The sequence below is a fragment of the Erpetoichthys calabaricus genome, chromosome 5, assembly GCF_900747795.2.
Source record: "Erpetoichthys calabaricus chromosome 5, fErpCal1.3, whole genome shotgun sequence".
Taxonomy (NCBI): Eukaryota; Metazoa; Chordata; class Cladistia; order Polypteriformes; family Polypteridae; genus Erpetoichthys; species Erpetoichthys calabaricus.
Genome location: NC_041398.2, coordinates 114,859,378 through 114,877,851, shown reverse-complemented (window position 1 = coordinate 114,877,851; position 18,474 = coordinate 114,859,378). Strand labels below are relative to the sequence as shown.

The 18,474-nt window shown below is 39.7% G+C and overlaps 1 protein-coding gene across 1 annotated transcript in view; it reads left to right on the top strand.

Annotated features, from left to right (window-relative positions):
* Nucleotides 1-18,474, top strand: part of tbc1d1 (TBC1 (tre-2/USP6, BUB2, cdc16) domain family, member 1) — a 307,517-nt gene that overhangs the window by 250,833 nt on the left and 38,210 nt on the right. The window contains 2 exon segments of the mRNA XM_051928202.1: nucleotides 10,284-10,445; nucleotides 16,278-16,436. Coding sequence (XP_051784162.1) covers nucleotides 10,284-10,445; nucleotides 16,278-16,436 — 321 coding nt within the window.

Below are 18,474 nucleotides of genomic sequence, written 5' to 3'. Positions count from 1 at the left end.
GGGAAACTGTCATCTCTGACTTGTCATGGAGGAGCACGTTTAAACTTTTGAAAAGAGACAAATGTTTGTTTGCAGTGTTTTGAATAAAGTTCCTTTCTTTTCTACAACCTCCTGTGTCTCTGTGCAAATCTGTGACCCAAGCGTGACAATAAATATATATATATATATATATATATATATATATATATATATATATATATATATATATATATATATATATATATATATATATATATATATATAGATATATATATATATATATATAATAAAAAATCTTGCGACGATACAAGACTTTTTTCCTGTGACGAGACATGATCTTTGGAGGAGAGATCTTTTGAAGAGAGATAGACTTACAACCTTTGGAAGCAAGTCCCGTGATACACATGCAGAGCATGCAGGTTAGAGATAATGGAAGTAGGAAAATTCGAAAGTCTCAAAAAAATGACAGTAAAGATCGCATTAGCGCAAACAAACGGAAAATATTACTCCATGAAATAACGGAACATTGAAAAGAGATCACATAGTGGTTGAGGATGTCTTGGGGACAAGAGAGACAAGGCAGTGAGACAAAAGGACAGGTGCTGTACAGGCTTTTAAACATTCGAAGCGCTGCACAAAATGCAGATCACGCTGCACAGCAGCAGCAGCAGCAAGCCAGCAGCTGATCGAGCAAAGAGGAGGTAAAAAAAACAACTGTTATTTGTTTCTCATTGTATCACCGTTTAAGTGGGGTTTCGGAGGAGCAACCACATCTCCTTGGAGTGCATTCAGCCCACCTCTTCACAACGGCGGGTAGCACTGGCGGGGGAGGAAGGGGTAGGCAGCAAAGTGCAGATCATGCGGCACGGCAGCAGCAGCAAGCCAGCAGCTGATCGAGCAATGAGAAGGTAAAAAAAAGGTATTTGTTTCCCATTGTATCACTGTTTAAGAGGGATTTCAGAGGAGCTGCCACGTCTCCTTGGGGTGCATTCAGCCCCCCTCTTCACAACAGCTTGTAGCGCTGGTTGGGGAAGGGGTTGGCGAGCAAAGCGAGTCCCCTAGTAAAATAAAATACACCAGTGCTATCTGCTGGCTCACAGCAAATGGAGCACCATTCAGACTAAAGCCAGATTAGCAGACACAATGACCAGCACTTAACATTACCTACCCGGCCAACACCCCATGCTGTTTCTATCTATATATAAAAAGATGGTTTGATTTGAAAATAACCACATTTGTATTTTCCCTGATTTCTCTCCTGCAACAGCAGCTAAACGTGCAGCCTTCTACAACATTAAACAGCGGTTACGGCAAGCCGATATCAAATACATCCTCTTGTACCCAGCCAAACTGAAAGTGGATGTTCAAGGCCAATACCATGTCTTTTCAAGCAAGGAGGAAGCAGAAAAGGAATTAAGAAAGCTGATCCCAACACTATTCTGAAACACAATAGTGAGTCGCGTCCTGTCATGGCATGGCAAGGAAATATCACCTGCTATCTGATCCAATTGTAATGATATGGGTATTATAATTGTACATCCTTTTCATTACTCAGATGCTTTCTGTTTATGTTTTAATTACAGTTATAGATGTGTGTGTGGAAGAAATTAATCCTTTTTTTTTTTTCTTACTACCCCAAAGGAGACTGCTTAACATCATACCCTTGGTTTATTGTTATTATTGCATTAAGACTTACTATACTTATCCTGGACCACTTTCTAACACCATCCCCTGGGTTTATTATCTTATTACTTTAAGATTGCTGAACGTTATATATTTTATGCTTATAATTTGTTAATGATTATATATAATCATCGTTTGTTAATGATTATATTTTAGGCATATAGTATTTAGACTATGTTGGCAGTAGATATCTCTACTTTTTAATCCTAAAACACCGCTGCGTGGGGGCTTATTTTGCTTTGGGCGTGTTCTACTGTATCTCTAGGTATGTCAGAGGACTGAGACTTTGTGAAGTGGGGTCCAGCCTCACGTGGGGAGGCAAAAGGGGGGGGGGTGTGGGGATAAGGGGGGGAGAGAAAGAGAGCAGACTATATCTAATCTATCCTTTTAATCCTTATAACTACAAACGTAACAATAGGCTGCATGGCAATAACTCTTGGGGATATAGGAAATTAAGGTTAAAGCTGTCTCGCTTCCAGTTAAGACTATAAAATGACATCAAAAACTCAGAATCAATATCTCCATGATGGGACAGTCAACTTTGTGAGCTGGAATGTTAAAGGCCTGAATCACGAAGTAAAGAGAAAGAAAGTACTCTCTTACCTAACAGGTTTAAATGCTAAAATAGAGACTCACTTACTAAGCAAGGATCAGTTCCATCTGCAAAAGGACTGGACTGGCCAAATGTTCCATTCTAGCTTTACAAAGAAAACTAGAGGGGTGGGAATTCTCATACATAGAACAGTCCCATTTGTAGCATCAGATGTAGTATTTGATCCAGAAGGGAGATATGTGATGGTTATGGGCAACTTATTTAACTGTAAAATGATTTTGATAAATGTTTATGCACCTAATGTCGATGATAAGGAATTCATACAAAATGTATTTGTATCCATCCCCAATGTGAACACTCATAAAATTATAATGGCCAGGGACTTTAATTGTGTTTTAAATCCACTCTTAGATAGGACTCCTGTCACAGGGGGGATGACATCGAACACTGCAAAGATAATTACACAGTTTGTAACTGGCCACAACTTATCAGACCCCTGGAGGTTTCTAAACCAAAACTCAAGAAGATATTCTTTCTACTCACCAGTACATCATTGCTACTCAAGAATAGATTATTTATTTATAGATAATAATTTCTTGCCTACGATTAAATCTTGCAAGTATGATGCTATTGTTATTTCCGACCATGCACCTCAGATCTTGGAGCTAAAATCACTATGCCCCACACACTCACCTCGTAGATGGCATCTTAATCCGCTTCTATTAGCAGACGAGAACTGTACAGAATTTATATCCAAACAAATCAGTTTCTTCCTAGAGGCAAACACATTCTCAGTGGTCTCTGCAGGAATACTCTGGGAAACTCTAAAGGCCTTCTTAAGAGGACAGATTATTTCACTTCTTTCCCACAGGAATAAATCAGAAACCAAGAAAGTATCACAACTAAAAAGCGAAATTACTAGAATAGATGAAGAACATGCCAGGCTTCCAAGCGAGGCTCTACATAGGAAAAAGCAGGCTCTGCATTCAGAACTCAACCTCTTGACAACTAAAGAAACTAATTTATAAATCCAGACATCATTATTATGAACACGGAGAGAAAGCTAAAAAGCTTTTAGCTCAACAAATCCACAAGCAAGAAGTTCGCAATGCAATCCCAGTAATCACCAACACAAACGGAGATGAAATCATTGACCATAAAAATATAATGCACACATTTAGAGACTACTATAAATCCTTATATTCTACTGAGTTCAAAGAAGACAACATACAATCTAATGCATTTCTGGATACATTACAGTTACCACAAATAGATACTTTTAGTGCCGAGGAACTGGATAAACCTCTGGTGCTATCAGAATTACTAGATGCTATAAAGTCACTTAAAGGCTGGAAAGCAGCAGGCCCTGATGGCTACCTTGCAGAATTTTATAAGAAATTCTCCACTCAGCTAGCTCCCTTCCTATTAGCAACATTTACAGAAGCTAGAGACAATCAAATTCTACCTCAAACTTTTCGCCAAGCATTAATCACCGTCTTCCCCAAACAAAATAAGGACTTATTACAATGTGCATCATACAGACTAGTTTCACTTCTGAATAATGATGTTAAGACACTCTCAAAAATCATAGCTAGAAGGATGGAGAAAGTGCTGCCTTCGGTAATATCACAAGATCAAACTGGATTTATCAAAGGTCGACACTTATCCTCCAATCTTCGATGCCTTTTTAATGTAATATACTCACCAACAAAGTCAAACACCCCAGAAATATTATTATCATTGGATGCAGAAAAAGCATTTGACATGATTGAATGGAAATACCTTTTCACTACATTGGAGAAATTTGGGTTTGGCCCGAACATTTGTGCATGGATCAAACTACTGTACAGTGATCCCTCGCTATATCGCGCTTCGCCTTTCGCGGCTTCACTCTATCGCGGATTTTATATGTAAGCATATTTAAATATATATCGCGGATTTTTTTCTGGTTCGCGGATTTCTGAGGACAATGGGTCTTTTAATTTCTGGTACATGCTTCCTCAGTTGGTTTGCCCAGTTGATTTCATACAAGGGACAATATTGGCAGATGGCTGAGAAGCTACCCAACTTACTTTTGTTTCTCTCTCTATCTCTCTCTCTCTGTTCCGCTGACTTTCTCTGATCCTGACGTAGGGGGTGTGAGCAGGGGGGCTGTTCGCACACCTAGACGATACGGACGCTCGTCTAAAAATGCTGAAAGATTATCTTCACGTTGCTATCTTTTGTGCAGCTGCTTCCTGAAACGACATGCTGCACGGTGCTTCGCATACTTAAAAGCTCGAAGGGCACGTATTGATTTGTGCTTGAAAAACAAACTCTGTCTCTCTCTATCTCTCTCTCTCTCTCTCTCTCTCTTTGTCTGCTCCTGACGGAGGGGGTGTGAGCTGCCGCCTTCAACAGCTTTGTGCCGCGGTCCTTCGCATGCTTAAGCCAAACAGCCCTATTGATTTGTTTGCTTTTCTCTCTATCTCTGTGACAGTCACTGCTCCTGACACGCACTCCTTTGAAGAGGAAGATATGTTTGCATTCTTTTAATTGTGAGACAGAACTGTCATCTCTGTCTTGTCATGGAGCACAGTTTAAACTTTTGAAAAAGAGACAAATGTTTGTTTGCAGTGTTTGAATAATGTTCCTGTCTCTCTACAACCTCCTGTGTTTCTGCGCAAATCTGTGACCCAAGCATGACAATATATAAATAACCATATAAACATATGGTTTCTACTTCGTGGATTTTCTTATTTCGCGGGTGGCCCTGGAACGCAACCCCCGCAATGGAGGAGGGATTACTGTATACCAATCCAGAAGCTTCAGTTTATATTAACAACATTTGTTCAGACTACTTTAAATTAGAACATGGTACCAGACAAGGATGCCCCTTATCACCACTGCTATTTGCAATCGCCATTGAACCACTGGCGGTTCACTGTCGAAATGCTGATCAGATAAATGGGATTATCAGAGAAGGACTGGAACAGAAAATTTCTCTATATGCAGATGATATGTTACTGTATATATCAGACCCACAAAATTCTGTGCCTGCAGTCTTAACAGTACTTACAGAATTTCAAAAGATCTCTGGTCTCAGAATTAATTTGAATAAAAGTGTACTCTTCCAGTGAATTCTCAAGCACACAGTATTAGATTGGACACCTTCCCTTTTATCATTGCAGATCAGTTTAAATACCTAGGGGTAAACATCACAAGTAAACACCAAGCTCTTTATCAACAAAATTTCGCCGTCTGTATGGAAAAAATTAATCAAGACTTGCATAGATGGTCAACCCTTCATCTCACTCTAGCTGGAAGAATTAACGTTGTTAAGATGAATATTCTTCCTAAGCTGCTTTTTTTATTTCAAAACATTCCAATATACATCAATAAATCATTTCTTAAGCAATTAGATTCAACAATAACCTCATTTCTTTGGAACTCAAAACATCCACGTATCAAAAGAGCGACCCTACAAAGACCTAAGGCAGAAGATGGCATAGCTCTACCTAACTTTCAGTTTTATTACTGGGCAGCAAACATACAAGCTATAAAAACCTGGACACAAATAGATGAACATACACAGGCCTGGTCCGCAATAGAAGTAAAATCCTGCAGTACTCCTTTATATTCCCTGCTTTGTGCCCCAATAAATGCAAGGTATCGGCAATATACTAATAACCCAATTGTGCTTCACTCACTGAGAATAAGGAACCAATGTAGAAAGCATTTTAAGATGGAGAAGCTTTTATCTGTGGCACCACCTCCTTCAACCTTCGCAAACATATGCAGTTTTTAATATCTGGAAAAGATTTGGGATTAAATTGCTCAGGGATCTTTATATAGACAACATCTTTGCATCCTACGAACAATTACATTCCAAATTTAACTTTCCAGCTATACATTTCTTTCACTATCTTCAAATTAGGAACTTTGTTAAACAGAACCTGCCCGATTTTCCTTATCTTGCACCCTCGTCCACGCTGGAAAAAATATTGCTCAATTTCAAGGACTTAGACACCAACTCTGCAATATATAAAATTTATTTTACACTCCCTCCCTTTCAAAGATCCAAGAGGACAATGGGAAAAAGAGCTCTTAATCAATATATCAGAATAGGAGTGGAAAACAGCAATGCAGAGACTTCACTCGAGCGACATATGCGCAAAGCATATAATTATTCAACTCAAAATTATATATCGAGCACATCTGTCCCGCCTAAAACTGTCCAAAATGTTTCCAGGGCAAGATCCAACCTGCGAACGCTGCAATCAAGTCCCAGCCTCACTGGGTCACATGTTTTGGGCCTGCACCAAATTACAACATTTTGGACCGAAATTGCCTTTCAGACAACCTTGGTGTCACAATCCCTCCTAACCCATTAACAGCTGTGTTTGGTGTTCTTCCAGATGGGTTTAAAGTGGAGAAGGACAAACAAACTGTGATTGCATTCACTACACTTTTGGCACACAGACTTATTTTGCTAAACTGGAAGAATCCTAACGCTCCTCTTTTAAGTCAGTGGGTAACCAATGTTTTATACTATTTGGAATTGGAAAAAATCAAATATTCAGTTAGAGGATCTGTACAGAATGTTTTTAAAACCTGGCAGGATATAATCAATAAAAGTTTAGAATAAGCTCTTAAAGCACCGAGGAAGCAATTATCTCCGCATCTCTTTTTCCTCTCCATTCATTTCTACTGGCCTATTAAACTCATCAATTTAGGTATGTCTACAAGCCTTAAGTTTTACTCTGTTGGCCATGCTCTTTCTCTCAGGGGTGGGGGTCGACTTTTTTTTTTTTTCTTTCACTCCTATTATTTGTAAAAATTGATTGATTTGTATGAATGATTACAATAAAATTAAAAAAAATAAAAAGATGCTTTGTGTGCTTTTGCAGGGTGTGTTGGATGAGGCTTGATTGAGAGTGGAAGTGCAGTACAACACAAAGGAGAATCAAAGTGTTGTTGGTTAACAGCTGCTTTGCTGGGTGTTCTTTCTTCATAATTTAAGCGCTAAGAACATTCCACCTTAAACTAAGAGGACAAGTCAGACATGACAGTATTCATGGTTACAACCCAGCAAAAAGTTTCCTCAATTCTGGTATCTAGTCGGACCAAAAAAGAACAATTTCTCAAAACACCACATGCCTCCTTTATCTACTGTAATATAAAAAGGAGTATTGTGCACTTTTGCTGGGTAATGTTGGTGAGGCTTGATCCAAAGTGGAAGTGCAGTGCAACACAAAGGAGAATCAAAGACTTGCTTTTAACTCCTGCTTTGTCAGCTTTTCTTCATTATATAAGCAGTAAGAGGATGAATTATACATGATATCATTCATGGTTATAACCTAGTAAAGAGTTACCACAATTACGGAATCCAGTTGAACCCAAAAAGAAAAAATTCTCCAGTCACGCAGAGACATTGATAGAGAGGCAGTGTGGATCACAGATGAGACAGCTAGCAGTAAGAACAGGGTCACCTTTTAAAAAACACATAAACCTTTGCTTTATTTCCTTAACCCAGTCTAAAAATATATTCCAGCAATACTAGGTACATCGGCTAGTGTGTGTACTGTATGTGTACATATAAATTTTAGGTATAATTATACAACATGTTTCAGACAAATTATCAAAACTGGACAATACCAGTAACTGAGCTTAAACAAACTAAGTAGTACAAACTCAGTGGTTGCATAGTTCATTTCCAGTATGGTATCTTTGTCACTGATGAGGTCAAGTAAACTACTCTGTGTTAGACTGCACATTTGATGGCACAGCGTTGAATACTGTGATATGACCTGTATGTAGAAACTGTTGAAATTTCTTTGTTGTGTTGAAATTTCTTTGTTGTTTAATTTTTTGATCTTTGAGTTGCTGTTTTTTTTATTGTCTGTACTTTTGCAGTGTTCACATAGGATGAATGTTGCATTTTGTGTCATCCTGTTGTATTTTAAAGCCGAGATCAAGAGAAGCCTTACTTAGAAGGGCAACTCAAAAGAACAGTACACAACACTGTTGCATTGTTGCATTATTTTGCAAAGTATTGCATTATTTTTCAAAAGTACTTCCTGCTTCTGGTAAGTATCAACCTGTATACACAAGCTTCATTTATAATTTTCACCTAGTGTGAGATTCAGCACAAGTGATTAGCGAACCGTGCAGAGTTTATTTCGCCAAATCACAGAAATGTTCAGGAACCTCACCAATCTCCGCAAAATGCATTAAGGTCAGTAGGGCAGGAAACATTGAACTAGTTTTGAGTGGCTTATAATGGTGCAGTGATGTTTTAATTGTCCTTGAGGGATAAGGAAGCATCTGCCTAATCAAAGATTTGATCTAAGTTATGAGTCAGCATTGCTAACTACTGCGCAACCATGCCTTAAACAACAAAATATGCAGACTGAACAATAACCACAAACAAAATACAACACATGGCCACAAACTAGCAATAAGTTAAAAAAGTATATCATTGTGCTTACAGAGTTCCAGTCTTGGGGCACACATTAACCAAGCCACAAATCAACGGCATCAGATTTGCTTGTTCCATGGTTTAAAGTCACAGCGCCTTGTGCTCCTGGAGTGTCTTTTTTTTTTTTTTTTTTTTTTCCGATCTCTGTGCAGATGATTTACACTTTGTTCCTCTATGAAGAAGATGCTTTCTTGGGAAGGGGGGAGGACATTATGCTTGCAAAATAGCCGTGCAGTGCTGTGCTGCCAGCATATATCTGTTGGCTATAGTCAATAATCTTCTCATTACGTTCAGCTAATGTACCCCTCAAGTTAAAATAGTGCAAGTTGTTGTTTTTTTTTTTTTTTTAAATGCATGCAGGCTGGAATACTGATTGTGTTGTTATATCATGCATATCTGGAGCAGCTCAACAATGATCTTACAGTACTCATGAATGAAAGTTCTGTGCATGGCTGCTACAGCTTTGTGAAGTCGCACTGGCCTAGTAAATCATCATTGGCCAATGGAAAAAAATGTGCATCAAAGCCGGGCAAGACAAATTTACAGGAAAATATTTAGTAGAAAGGGTCTTCCGGGCATGAGTTGCCTCAAAAGATTGCATATTGTAATCTTTGTAGTTATCCAATAAAAGGTGTCACTTTCCTTGACTTCTCATTTCGTGCTGAGAAGTAAATTTAATCAATACAGTTTAGGGTCACATGGAGCTAATGATTATCCCAGCAGTGCTAGTTGTAAGGCAGGAAGCAACTTTGGTGGATAGTACATCAGTCCACTGGGCACAATCATATACCGAAGCAGGAAAAGTCTCATTGTTTTTAAGGCATTGGTGTGTAGCTTTAACTTTTTGCTTGGTGCTATTGTTTGCTTGCAAACATCTTTTCCTGAGGTACAGGTTTCTCGCAGACTGTGTCAGGTTGTTATCAAGAATTTCCCTGTATTTTGCTGCTTTCAATTTCTTTTCTGCTCTCACAGTTCTTCCAAGGCTAGCTGCCACTACCATGCTTCATGATGGGTATGATTATGATAATATGCAGTGTCTGGCTTATGCCAAATATGACGGTTAGTCTGATGCCCAAAAAGCTCAATTTTGGTCTCTTCAGACCATAGAACCTTTTTTCAGCTACATACCTTTTGGCAAACTGTTTTTTTTTTCTTTTTTAATTGGGGCTTCCTCTTTGCCATTCTCCCATACATTTGGTGGCACCTGGTGAAGCATCCAGGCAACAGTTGTTGTCTGCATAATCTCTGCAATCTCAGTCACTGTAGCTTGTAACCCCCTCAGAGTTATCATAGGTCATCAGGTGGTCGCCTTCTTTAGTTGTCTTCTTGCACAATCACTCGTTTTTTTTTGGACAATACAACTGTAAGCTGTGGCATGGTCTTTCCATTCCTAAATGATTGTTTTAACTAGACCCCAAGGGATGTTCAGTGATTTGAATATTAGTCTTTTTTTCTGTTGACAACTATCAAAAAAGCCAAATTAAATCCACTTTGATTCAGTGTTGTATAACAATAAAATGTGAAAACTTGCAATGCAGTAAACCAAAACCGTAATAAACAGGTATAACAACCTAACATTAATTTAGTCAATTGTTTTATATTATACAGCTTCTGAAACCAACCTACAGACTAAACGACTGAAATTAGATTATGAAGAAATCACACCTTGCTTGAAAGAAGTAACCGTAGTATGGGAAAAGATGTTGAATACACCTGGAAGATCAAAGGTCAAGTTTGATATGGAGAAGATACATGCAGCAGTAGGGCAAGGTAAGAGTGACCAAGTAACTGTTATAATATTTCATACTAAAGAAAAAAGTAAGCAAAATGCATCTATTCCTAACCAACCTACAGTATTCTCAGTTGTGCTTGAGATGGTTAATATTTATATGCATAGAGAGCCTCTTTCCAAACATTCAAAAAAGAATTGACATGGCCCTTTTCTTAAAATACACAAAACCTCACTCCATAACTTTCACGTCTGATCCATTTTGTTGTCTTGAAGGATGAGTACTACAATTCTCTGCTCTCCTGTGGATAAAAAAATGCATCCATCCACCTACAATCAAATGTTCCTTATCTAGTTCAGGATCACGGTGAGCTGGTGTCTGGTCCTATAGCATTCAATGAAAGACAGGATCCTTTCCATTCACTTAAACTGTGTCAAACTAGAATTGCCAGTTGATCTAACGTTCATATTTTGAAGTGTGTAAAGAAAGTCATGGTTGGTCATGCCTACATGGAGATCATTCAGACTATACATAGTGACCAGACTGGGATTCAAATCTTGGACTCTCAAGCTATTGTGCCAGCTGTGGATAAGAAGTACCACTAAAATTTTACTGGCTATATTTCAGTATAAAATATTTTGTTAAAGCAAGCTGTAAACAAAAGTAACACATTTGAAAACTTAAAATAGCTTGTAGTTAATGTTGCTTTGCTATCCTACAGACCAATATATTTACATGTTCAGACCATAAAGAGAACTGGAAGCCAAACATTACATTCTACATACTTGGAACTTATTGACTGCTTCATCCATCAATCAAAGTCACTATCAACATCGGGCAATATAAGAGCTGAACATGCTATAAAATAATTAGGAAATAATATACTAAAAATGAAATGCAATAAACATTAAACATAATTTTGAATAAAACTGAGAAAAAGTATGCAATATATGCAAAAATCTATATATATAATTCACTAAGCCGGTAGACAAGTAGCCACCCATGGAAAGCACGCCGGAAGGGGCGTGGATTCACTAAACCGCCGACAAGTAAGACGCCAATGGCGCACGCAGGAAGGATCCACGCCAACCAACTCTTAGACCATTGGATATGACGAAAAATTCACAGAGCCACGCCCATCAACTCGGACGCGACGCCTCGGAAAACATGCCGTCATTTCTGTTTATCTGTGCCACAGTCCACTTGCAGCTCTGAGCCACGTTGACTTTTCATTAGTCAACCTCAGTGGAACCTTGGTTCACACAGAGGCAGCGCCAGAGAGAGACAGAGGCACACACAGGCAGCGCGAGAGAGAGAGCCGCGCACACACAGGCAGCACCAGAGAGACAGAGGCACACACAGAGGCAGCGCCAGAGAGACAGAGGCACACACACACACAGAGGCAACGCCAGAGAGAGACAGAGGCACACACAGGCAGCGCGCAAGAGAGAGCCACGCACACACACAGAGGCAGCGCCACAGAGAGAGACAAGCGCACACACAGGCAGTGCAAGAGAGAGCTGCGCAATCCTTTAAAACTGAAGTTAAAACACAATGAAGGAAGCAGTCTTTAAAAACCAATAAGCCCTGTGCCTCTTTTTCATTAGCGTCTCACCTGCTTCAAGCCCTGCAACAGTTTAGATGCTCTCTCTTCAGCTGACCTTCTCTGTGCCTGACTCCACTACTGTCAGTCGCCTGATTAAAAATGGCCTTTTGAAGGGGAGCTATGGACCCGCTATACCACAGGAACACATTGCCTTCGAGCCTGCTCTCGCTCACTCTAACGTACCGGCTTTCTCTCTCTCTCCTCACTCTCTCACACACTACACAGGGGAGAAATGCCCGAAGCATGAGTCTACCCGGAAACCGTTTCAGCCACACTTCCACGCCCCTCGCTACACTGTGAGTGCGATGATTATTTATTTAAAAATGGGCTTTTCAAGGGGAGCTGTGGACCCGCTATACCACAGGATCACCTGTGACATTGCCTTCACATTGTTTTCCTTTTATTTATGATCCTGTTGAGCAGATCAGACACCCAGGCAAACAACACTGAATAATCAATAGCTGCAACCACTTTGCCCGCCCCAACTCCTCACCTGAGTCGGTTTCGTCTGTGTTCAGCAGTGTTTCCCAAACTCGGTCCTGGTGAACCCCTGTGGATGCAGGGTTTTGTTCCAACCAGATTCCTAATCATTAATGCCAGTGAAACTCATCCGGGATAAGTCGGTTTTTCATATGCAGCCGTGTAGCAGATTAGTCTAGCAGGATGTAATAATCCGAGATGAATGCGCGCCCTCGCGCTGAGTAAAAAGTCAATATATATTGAGTCTACAAAACATGATCAGCAAGTCTTTGATAGGCTGCAACAAAATGATGAAAGAACGGGCGCATTTTTTTCACACAAGCTGAGTGGGTGGGTGTTAGTTAGTTAATTAGCAACTCAAAGGATTTCAAGATATAATATACACAAGAGGTAACACTGCAAAAGTGGCCCAAACCAGAAAAGACGGCTGGCAAAAAGTGGCTGACAAATTAAACGCGTGTGCATTGTACTTACTGAAAGCAGCGTTACGGATTTTGCAAATGTTCATTTTTTTTCCCTCTGCTTAAAAAACATTGAAATACCGGTGCGGATTGGTTTGCAGCGTGTAAAACAGTTTGTTTGTCGCGGATAATTTGCTATCCACACAGGCAGGAACCAGGAAGCGAACCCACAATCTTCCACTGTCTCCTTACTGCAAAGCAGCCGTACTACTACAGCGCCACAAGCCAGTTAAAGAATGCACCGGGCCACACATTCATTTTTTCCCCTGTGCTTAAAAGACATTAAAAAATTGTTTCTCAACTGTGACTCCGGAACAACTCAGTACGCGAAAAGCGGCCAGAACCGCAAACAACAATGAAAACTCTACGTGACTCACAGGTAGTGATGGGCCGCTCGATACTCGGGTTTCGACACTGTGTCGAGCTTTCGAAGCACTGCAGATTTTAATACTTGATCGAATAATGATATCTGTGATTTAAGGATTTCACATTTTCTTTCTCAAATGTGCTTACCTATATCATGGCAAAGTACAGGGATAAACCTTTATTTTCTGTCTACTCCGTTTTAATTAAGACAGACCAAAGAAAACATTTAAGGCTATTAAATGTGATCTCAAGAAAAGATCAGGGTTAATTATAATACTAATAACAGGAGCGATTATAATGATACAGTGCAAAAGTAAATACTAATTGAAAGAGCCGGGAATGCATGAGGTGAGGCGTCATATTTTGTTTAACTCTTGCTATCGTATAGTGCATTCTGCCTGTCGGCATTAGTTATATTTATATTTTTTAGACATCACACACTACAAGCTGCTGACGAACCCTTCTCTTCGTTGTCAGTCTGTAGCTACGAAAAAATAAAAGCAATACGACTTTAAACAGACGTCATTGAAGTGTATCATAAGTTTCTGTAACGTTAATGAAAATGGCCAGGAGGTGTCACGAGAGAGGTGAGTGTCAAATGCTTCGAAGCTTCGATACGATTTCCGACACAATTGCTTCAAATGTGTTCATGCTTCGTGAGGCTTAACTCCGTCCATCACTACTCACAGGTTACTGAACGAGAAATCAGCAGACTAGCATGACGGATGCGGCGTAATGGGCGTCCTTCCCCTCTCCTCCAGATTTTTCAAATGTTAATTTTTTCCCTGTGCTTAAAAATCATTAAAAAAGCGGCCTGATTATGCGGTGTATGGTACACCGCGGGTTGGCTAGTAAATACATAAAAAGGATGTTTTTAAGACCAAACTTGGTTCCGCTGCATTTTTTAAAGGATCATTTGGTAGGCAAATGACACCAGTTTTGTTTGAACAGAACTCATCTGAAAAAAACAGGTCCATTAACATTCCTCCTTCACTAGTTTTATTTTAATTTCAAATATTGATGAGACCTGTATTTTAAGATTGCATTCGATACCCTGGAGTACCTGCACTAAGTTCTATAAGGGAAGAGGAAGTAAACCATTTCTTACATTATATGTGAGAAGATATATTTTAAAATATGCTTTAAACTTAACTGGAAGCTAGTGAAGTGATTTAACAGATGGAGTTAAATGGTCTTACTTTGAATTATAGTTATTATTCTTACTGCTACATTTATCATTTGGGTCAGCCATTGTACAGCGCCCCTGGAGCAATTACAGGTTAAGGGTCTTGCTCAAGGGCCCAGCAGAGTAGGATCTCTTTTGGCAGTGATGGGGATTCGAGATCCTTAGCCTCAGAGCCACCACTAATTTCTGGTATTTTATAATGTTGGTCATATAAGTCGATTGTGGAAAACTCAAGCTATTGGTCCAAGAGATTATGATATGCTAACACCCACCTGAGAGAGTAACCATGGGGCACACTGCCTTTTTTTTTACTATGTATTGTGCCTACGTGACCACACAGTAATACCCGAACTATTCCGAAGCAACGTTCGCAATAATTTGTGTTTTTTGTATCTCACACCCTCCTACACCTTTATAGTAAGAGCATCCCTTATCTATAACGAAGCTCTTGATCAGAAGAAAATATGAAGCTGGTTTTAAATTAAACGTCGTTGAAGTAGCGAAAGAAATTGGTAACTGCACTGCTGCAACAAAATTCGATGCATCTGAGAAACTTAGATTGGAGATTGGAGGAAGCAAGAAGATGTAAAAAATAAATAAAAATTTAAGTCTCGCATTTTTGAAAAGGCGTATGAGTTGGGGGTCTGATTTTATGATTGATTTTTCGGGTTTCAAGACCCGACTTATATGTGAGTATATACGGTAGTTCCTCTGTGTTCCGAGACCAGTCACAGGAAGATAAAACAGGTGAAATGTAAAATTAGGTCAATTGCAGCCCCAAGGTTAAATAGACTGTCAGTCTTTAGTCATTAATATAGATGTCAGGACTTCTTGGCTCTTGAAAGCAAAGGGCCTCAGACTCCCACAGGGCTCCATAGGAGTTTAGTTTGGTGCAGCCCTGTTAGGTTAAGTGGATGCTGCCAGGGAGTGCTGCAGGTACTCTTGAGCCCTATGTGGCAGCACTTCCACCACACCCGCAAGTGTTACTGGAAGACTGTTGTCGAGCACCTGGAGCACTTCTGGGTGCTCTACAAAAGGAGCCAGGCACCATTTCACCCTGGGAGCCAGAGTCGGGAGGTGAAGGACAAAGCTTGCCAGGAGGAGTGGAGACAAACAGAGAGAAAGAGATGGAAGAAAAAGAAAGAAGTGCTGTGTACTGTGCTGTAAACTGTGCTGTACAGGTGGGAAATGGGGGAAAGCATTTCCCATGAGGAAAAATAAAAAAAATAAAAACGTGCATGCTGAACTTGCGTCATGCATCTGTCTGTGTCAGGTTTGAGTGGCAGGAGCACCCTCTGTGGGCCACAGAGTAAAGATGTAATAGTGTAAGGATCACATGCAGTATAAATGATTCTTAAACTGCACTTAAGTGCAAATGTTGGAATTTGGTCTTTCAGGTCAGCCGTCAAAATACCTGTAATACAAGATAAAATTTCATGGTCATTGTCTGCAAATGTTATTTGTACTATAAAGTGAGCAACAAGAAGAGGCAAGGCAAGAGGTAAGGCATGATGTTGGCCACCATAAAAGGAAAAAAAGAACAAAAACTGCTGAATGCAGAGCTTCTCTGTATTAGATTTTTATACACAGGGAACATTATACATTTGTCAATATAAAAGGTGTGCTGAGCAGAGTTCTTTTGGTAATGAGTTGCTTAATCAGCGAGTCTACTGTAAATTCTACATAGAATGTTTTTTTTGTTATTACTTTTTGTAAAGTAATACATGTGCAGTATTTGCAATTTGTTTTTTTTGTTTCTTTATTTTATGGCAGGAGTACCCCGACATCTCCGTGGAGAGATATGGAAATTTTTGGCTGAGCAACACCAAATTCGTCAACAGTTACCAATAAAACATCAATCAAAAGGCATTCCTTACAAAGAACTTTTGAAACAATTAACTTCTCAGCAGCACGCAATACTCATTGATTTGGGTAAGTTAATGTAATGCAGTCTTTCTACATTCACCTATCTTTTTAATGTTAGCAATTTTTGAAATTTTAACTTCCACATCCTTATTTTTTTCTGTCCACTTCCCTACTGGTTTCAGTCAGTGTGCATGAATGTGTTGTCAACCAATTACCATGCTGTCTGAGGTTGATATTTGTTTTTAATGGTACCTGTCACAATAAACGTGATATGATTTATTATATTTTTAAATTGCTAAAAGTATTCAAAAATTGTGTACAACAGTGGAGTGGTTCATGCTTGTACAGTGGAACCTCAGGTCACGAAAGTCTCAGAACACATAGAAATCGGATTACGACCAAAAAGTTCGGCAAACTTTTGCATCTGTTCATGACCACACACTCAGGTGATGAACTAGCCAGTTTCCCTTCCGGTTCGTACGCGCCAATGATTTCCGCATGTGTTCAGCCTCTCCCTGTGCATTCACTGTGAACTCTTTGTGCTCTATTTTGTTTCCCTTCCGGTTCGTATGCGCCGGTGATTTACGCACGTGTTCAGTCTCTCCCTGTACAGTACATTGTTCTCGGTCAGACTTGCATCGCGCAGAGGGACTTTACCTCAAAACTGTAATCTCCTCACCACCCAGCTTCCTGCTCACTTCCTTCATGCCAGAACTTGACTTATGCAAGATTAGTTTTCTTGGTTGTTTATGGTTAATTTTTGTATAAATTAAGGATTTTTCAAATGTTCATTTTGTTCCCTGTGCTTAAAACACGTTAAAAAAAAAAAAGTGTTTTCAGCAAGCAGTTCATAAGGCTGTAGTGTGCTCTTGCAATGTTAGTTTTCTCTGTTCAAGATTTTCTCAGTGTTATTCAATGTTTTTACATTTAGTTTACTATTACACTGTGCATTCTATGGTATAATTAACTATTTTTGTGCTTAAAAATCTTTAAAAAAAATATATATTTACATACAGTTTGTACGGTCTGGAACGGGTTAATTGTATTTACATTGTGACAGATTTAGGGTCTCCGTGACCCCTTGAACCCTCAGACTAGCCGTCAGACACCAGGTAAAAGTCCAAATATAATATTTATTAATATAAATAAGTGCACAAAGCACCCTCCTCTCCACAATACTCAATAACAAACAATAATAATCAATAATCAATCCTCCACACTCCCAGACACTTTGCCACCCTTCCTCCCAGCTCAGCTCAGTGTACTGGGCTTCCCAGAGTCCTTTTATACACCCTGACCCGGAGGTGTTCCCATTCAACAGTCCACAGTTCCTTTTCCCTTCCGGGTCAGGGTAAACAGTCCTTTTCTTCAACCCGGGAGCACATTGTTTCTTCCTGTCACGTGACCGTGACGTACTCCCGGGTTATAGGGCACATGCGAGCCTACGAGCCCCCCTACAGCGACGCCTGGTGGCCCCCAAGGTATCCAGCAGGGCTGTGTATAAAAACTACATAGTCCATGAGGCCCTGCTGGAAATCGGGGCATGTCCATGCTGCTGGGAGAGCTCCTCCTGGCGGCCTGGGGGTGAGGGCCGGAGTAGAAAGCCGGCAATCCTTCACAACATACAATCCTATGGGGGAAATTACTTCGGGTCACGACCAAATCAGGTTGCGACCAGAGTTTTGGAACAAATTATGGTCGTGACCTGAGGTTCCACTGTACATGTCTTTGTAAACCATTTTAAAGGGATCATATCATCATGTTCATCCTCTTGCAATTTCAGGAGATAATGCACATTGCATCATATGCACAGTTTCTTAGAATATGCACAGTTATCATTATAATATTTGCCATCGATAACTGAAGTATGAAGTATCAGACATGAAGGGAGACGAGAGAAGGAGTTAAAGGAATGAGTAAAGAGAAAAGAGTTACAAGACTTACTTTTATAAAAGAGTTACAAGATTTATTTTTAAAAGTCTGGTAAAATGCTGGTAAAAATCTTTTGTTAAAGGCCTCAATTCATTATTATACTTATTGGTAGTGCAATTGCTTATGTAATGGAGGTCTGTCCCATTGCTACTATAGCTCCTCCTGGTCCTAT